Source organism: Alligator sinensis, unplaced genomic scaffold (assembly GCF_000455745.1).
Source record: "Alligator sinensis unplaced genomic scaffold, ASM45574v1 scaffold1196_1, whole genome shotgun sequence".
Lineage (NCBI taxonomy): Eukaryota > Metazoa > Chordata > Crocodylia > Alligatoridae > Alligator > Alligator sinensis.
The window spans coordinates 4,131-10,057 of record NW_005842583.1 but is presented as its reverse complement, the minus strand read 5'-3'; the positions used below and the strand labels follow the sequence as shown (position 1 = coordinate 10,057).

At 43.5% G+C, this 5,927-nt stretch overlaps 1 protein-coding gene across 1 annotated transcript; it reads right to left on the bottom strand.

The window, feature by feature from the left end:
- Nucleotides 1-111: 111 nt before the first annotated feature.
- Nucleotides 112-4,807, bottom strand: SLC16A2 (solute carrier family 16 member 2; the record flags this gene model as incomplete). Its single annotated transcript, XM_014524220.2, has 4 exons — nt 112-840; nt 2,322-2,550; nt 3,324-3,467; nt 4,324-4,807. Coding segments are annotated over 4 exons (1,078 nt in total), but the record flags the coding sequence as incomplete, so codon positions are not given.
- Nucleotides 4,808-5,927: the final 1,120 nt, after the last annotated feature.

Genomic DNA, 5,927 nt, shown 5'->3' with positions numbered 1-5,927 from the left:
TCTAATCAAGAGTTCCGCCCGCTGCCGAATTGGCCGAATCAAACAGGTCCCACCCCCCACCCACTCTCCCAACCCCATCAATGGCTGCCCTGCCCTGCCCTGCCCAGCACCAGCGTCCCAGCAGTTTTAAAAAAAAAGCCCCGCACTCACTGGCTCCTGCCAGGCAGGGCAGCGATCCCTGCTGCCCCCCACTGCCCCGCACTGTGCGGGGGGGGGCTCTGCCATGAGCCCCCAAAAGCCCTGACAGCCGCTGCAGCCCCCTACTTATCAGCATGGAGTCTGGGTCCAGCTGCTTGCGAGGCAAATGGGGACTGCCTGAATCACCGAATCTCCTCCAAATTGATTTGGAGGCTTCAAATCAATTCAGACCTTTGTATTGGTCTCTTAATTTGATTCAGATTTGGAGATTTGGCTACTGAATCAGGCCAAATCTCATCCAAATCAAATCAGTACCCAAAACTTCGCACAGCCCTAACAAATATATTGCAGCACCTCTGCAACTGCACAGGATTATGCTCCTTTTAAAAAAGGGCCTGTGCTTAGACAGGGGGAAGATGCTGGTGTCAGAGTGTGTACATGTGTATGCATGTCTCTGGGAGTGAGGGACTGGGAAAAGGCTTTATATGTGTGCCTCGGTGGTAGGACAGCCTGGAAGGAGCTCTCCATTCATGACGGTCTCTGAAACCAACATTTTGTCTTTGCCAGAATCCGGCTGCTGTTTCTTGAGCATTCTTTGATGAACCAGAGGCACGACAGACAAGACCAGGCCCCCGATAATTGGGGGAATTCCAGCAAAATAAAAGGATGGGTGGTAAGTCCCAAAATAATCATGGAGGTATCCTGAAAAACAGAAGAACCGTGATTGTAGTTACTTTAGACTAATGGCTAATTTAAGTCTTCCTAAATCCACAGAGGAGACAACTTGGGCCCTCTCCAGCTCCAGCCTAACTAGGCTTCATAGAACAGAGCTCTGTTACCCAGGATTTTAAAAGTTGGTATCAGAATTAAGGATCACAACCTCAGATACTAATTATTATTTAACTACAACTGAAATAAGATTCTGAGACTCAAACCAGAATCAGAAATAAAAATCAAGGTAACACTTAGTAATCAAATACTGCAGATGCAATTTCTTATCACTAGATTGATAAACAAATATACAGGAAAAAGGATACCAGCTGCCTATAAACATGTTGAGCGTTAAACCCCTTTCTTTGTAACATAGGGTTTGCTTATGGATGTCCATGCTAGTTTTGGTTTGGGTTTTTTTTGGTTGGAGAGGGAACCAACTACTGACATTTACTGATTACACGCTACTCCCTTTAGACCAACTGTGCAATACCATTTGTTCAAGCAAGTTCTTACATGACCAGACTTTTTTTTTCTGGAGATGCTACCTACTTCCATCATCATTTGAAGGCTGTTAGGAAAGTCCCTAGAATTCCAAGATTTCTCTTGCATGTAGAAACATAGGGATTGCATGGTTTTGCGTGATGTGTCCAATTCAGGATATTTCTAAGGAGCAGCGTAATGATGCTGACAGTCTTTTCTCAACACCAGCTGAATCATCAATTCATGCCCAGAAGCATAGGCACTGATAGTGCTTTTTTTTTGTTTTGTTTTTATCAAATTCAGCTGCCCTTCTTGTTCAAGGGCATGTTCCTGCATTGAACTTGCACATGTGTTTTACTTTAAACACAAATAAGCTCAAAGTCCTTAAAGTTAAGCAAGTATGCAGATGTTTGTTGGATAATGACCCCATATCTAATCTTTACATTCTGTTCAGTAATTTGAGGCATGATTTGTACCCTCTGCCAAAACTCCAGCTCTAAATTTCATGTTATAAAAAAGTGGTAACTATGGAACTCTAATTTAAAATATTTTTTCAAGTAACTGAGGCTAACACACATCTACGAAATATTTATTAAAACATGGTCAATTCTGATATTAGTCTGTTCTGTCTAATTCTATCATCTGCTCTTAAAATTCTCTCTTAAATTGCTGGGATGATGAAACATGCTCTGTTAATTTTTTCAGTATTCAGCTGCCCCACGTGAAGAAAAACACTATTGCATCATAGGAAAAGTCTTATTTGTAAACATACTGCAGCTAAAATTAATGTGGACAAAACATAGAATATTTTTAAGATAATGCATTAGTTTATGCCAAAATATGTGAAGAAGACAACAGTATGTGTTTCCTCTTCCCACAATACCTCACTTCTTCCCTAGCCACCACCACCTTCCAATCATTTGTGATGCAAGACTTAACATGCAATCCCATAAAATCCTGTGATTTTAGAGTCCGACACTTCTACTGACCTGCTATTGGTGGCCCGGCAGTCATTGGGATGGCCATAAGACCCAGGAGATAGCCAATAGCTTGAGAAGCTTGCATTGGTCCAACCAACTCAAAGGCTATGGGAGCCATGATAGTTATAAAGAAACCATCACAAAGTCCAAGAAAGAGGCAGACAACAATAACATCTTCAAATTTTTGGCACTGTGGGATCATCATGCACATGAGGCCCAAAAGCATAAAGGAGGCAACCTGAAGAGTCAAAGTGCAGATATTAGACAGGTAACTGATAAACCATGAGCTTGTGGCTTCTTAATGCAAGTCCAAGGTTGTGGGACTATTGGAGAAAAAGTAAGAGGATCCATTCTGTAATTTCATACTGGTAATTTGAAAACATTTCTTTAAGACAAGAGGGCTCATTTTGGACAAATAATATAAGTAGTGTAGAAGCCCACCCTTAGCCCATCATTTCTATGACCAGTGCCCTGACTAATCCTGTACTTATATATAATAAACACCTTGTCTCCCTTCCAGATTCTTCGGTCTCTCTAGAATGGCAAGCCCTGTTGGCCGCTCCAAATATTCCCTCCCACTTCAATCTCTCATTCGCCTGCCACTCTTTTATCTTGGACATGTTGCTTTCAGTTGCATCATCTTGCTCATACCTTGCAGTGCTCACTGTTCATGCCTTAGGTAGATCTCCAAAGATCCTGAAATAACCAATGATGCAGATAGGCATCTAGCAAGATTTTCAGGCTTTCATTTTTGACTTCTGGAAGATATTGAGTAAAGCATACAGCTTCTCTATGACTCACTTTAACCTTCAATAATATTTAACTACCTCCTGGGTGTTGGGAGGGTTAGTGAATTGGGTGGAAAGCCTGTACAGCTCCTTGGATGAAATGCACTAAGTGCCATATATTGATATTTGTATGGGTAAGTCATCCCAGGGTAGTAAAGCTTTCATGTTTAGCATGCACTTGTATGGGGGAGAGGAGCGGAGTGGAGGATGAAGCATAGCATACCTGCAAGTAAATCTTCTTCAGTCCAGGAATGCAGTCACCAATCCGGCCAGAAACCAAGCGTCCAAGCCCTGACATGGCTCCAAGGCAAACCAAGAGAATCCATTCCTTTTGGTCTTCCTTAAATGCCTCCTCCACATACTTAATCTGGGATGGATAGAGGGAAATAGAGCCATTAAGCCTCAAACCTATTAATTACACTCACCAAAAACACAGACTGGCTGGGACTGTCTTAAATATTAGACCAAGAATTTCTAAGAGGAATGTCTGTAACTAGATACCAACTATAACTGTGTGGCATTCCCTTCAAAGGATTAACTGCTATTAGAGAACGGCTCTGCTATGCTACACAAATACAATATGCTGGACCTTAGTATATCTCACAGTGATACCCACCTCCACCTCCCCCTTGCCAACCTCAAGCCCAACGTATCAGTGAAGGGCCTCGGAGACCACTCTGGTAATGAGCTCTCCAACTATGGCGTGTGCCCCACCTCCGCATTGATGGATTACTTACGCAGCTTTACTGACCTGCAGTAGCTGCCCAGCCTGCCATGACTTACACAGATGAAGTCCAGAATGGGGCTCAGGCAGTCAAAATGCTGTATTAGTGAAATGCTCCAAAGCTGCCTCTTCCCCATACTATTCTTGTTCACAGGGAAACTTCTGCATCAGCCTCTCTTCTTCATGACCCCCTGCAACTCTGTCCCCACTTGCCCTTCAATATCCTTCCTCACCTTTTAGAGTCCTTGGAAGGAGGAATCTCATTAGAAACCTCCCTTCCACACACACCCACCCACCCTTTCCCTCTGCATCCACTACACATTGTGGTGATGCACTCTCCAGCTGAGTACTAGCACTGGTCAACAGCACTGAAGATCACCAGCCAAAATGCGAGGCAGGTTGAGGGGCTTTAGCTGAACAGACTAGCTGCAGAGACAAATTCCTATTCACCCCCTCTTGCTCACCATGCTCCTCTATCTCCTCCCCCCAGCTTTCTCACCAGATGCACGTAAGGTACAAAGTATCCCAGGACGGCAGTGGCGATTCCAAAAGCCCATATCCGGTAGGTCTTTTTCCTGAAAACCCTCATGCTGAAATAATTCTGCATCTGGTTCCTGCACTGCTGTTTCATGCTCCGGCTGGCCAGTTTATCTTGCCCGTCCTGGTGAGAGTCAGAAGAAGGAGGCAAGAGGGGCCGGAAAGTCAGAGACAAAAGTATCTGGATAAACATAAAGGCACTGAGGACTTGGAAAGTGTGAGCCAGCCCAATGGCTTTACCGACAGTCTTCAAAAAGAACGGAAGGGATATTGAGAAGAGGCAGCTGCCGCCAGCCACGATGCCATTTGCCAAGCCCAGGCGACGTTTGAAGTAATGACCAAGAATGACCAGAGAGGGCTGGAAAGCAAAGGAGCTGCCACATCCAAAGAGGATCCCGTAGGTGAAGTAGCGGACTTCAAGGGACCTATTGGCAAAAACAAATCCGCTTTGTTAAACAGCACAAGCTTATTATAGTTTACCTTCCAGTAATGCCCAGAGTCCTCAGGTGAGATCAAGGCCCATTTTGTGACAGAAACCATATAGGTAAAGGCTACCTTGAAGAGTTTACAATCTAAGCATACAATGCAAGGATTATCTCCATTTTATAGGTAGCACCTAAAATCTCACGGTAGATTAAGTATAGCTTCTCTCTGTAGAGGAGAATAGGAATAAAAGGTAACTGAATTACACTTCCCATGAGGTCCTGCTGCAGTACAGGGAACTGGAATCCTCTTTATTTTTTAGACATACAGTTCTTTTGTGAAAAAAGTTATTTTTTTTTAAATGGAAAAACTGAAAATATTCAGCCATCCCTAATTTCAAAGCAGGAGGCCTGACCGCTAAAACAGCCTTTGGCATTTTGTTCCAGAACAGAACAGTGGAGTGTTCCTGCCCAAATTCCAGTTTCGGTAATAAATGTGCTGCTTCCTTTAAACCCCTTGCCAGTTTCAACTGGATGTTGTTATTTTTCCATTTTTACCCTGAAGTTTTATTGTGAGCTGTTAACCAGATGCTATACTCTGCTACAGGGGTGGCTGCATTTCTGCAGCCAGTGACATGACCATATAAATGTGCTTTGAAATCCTTAAGTGGGGAAAGTTTGATTTTTTTTGTCTTTAAATGCCAATTGGTATTAATAAAGCAGGTAAGAAGATTCTTGCCGTTCTGTTTCTTTTGGACAGCAAACTGAGAAAATGTTTATAAACATATCACTTATTCCATTACAGAGTCTGTCTCTCCAGCTAGGCAAGCAGAAAGCAGGACACAATTGCTATACTGAGTTATTCAAAGACAAATGACTGTCACAAAAAACAATTTCCAGCTCCTCCAAAACCAAACCACATCAGAGAAACCTCAGGAGACGTCAGGTGGACAGATGAGTAATCATTTCACAGCTGTTCCCCTGCCCTTCACACAACTATTTCAAGGACAAACCTGAGAGTGCAGACAACACCGCAGTCTAGGGCCCAGCCACTGAATGTGGAATACAGACGCTAGAGGATCATCTGTTTTCTCTGCTGCACTCATACTGCCATACTATTCCACCCCCATAGTCCCAGCTGGGA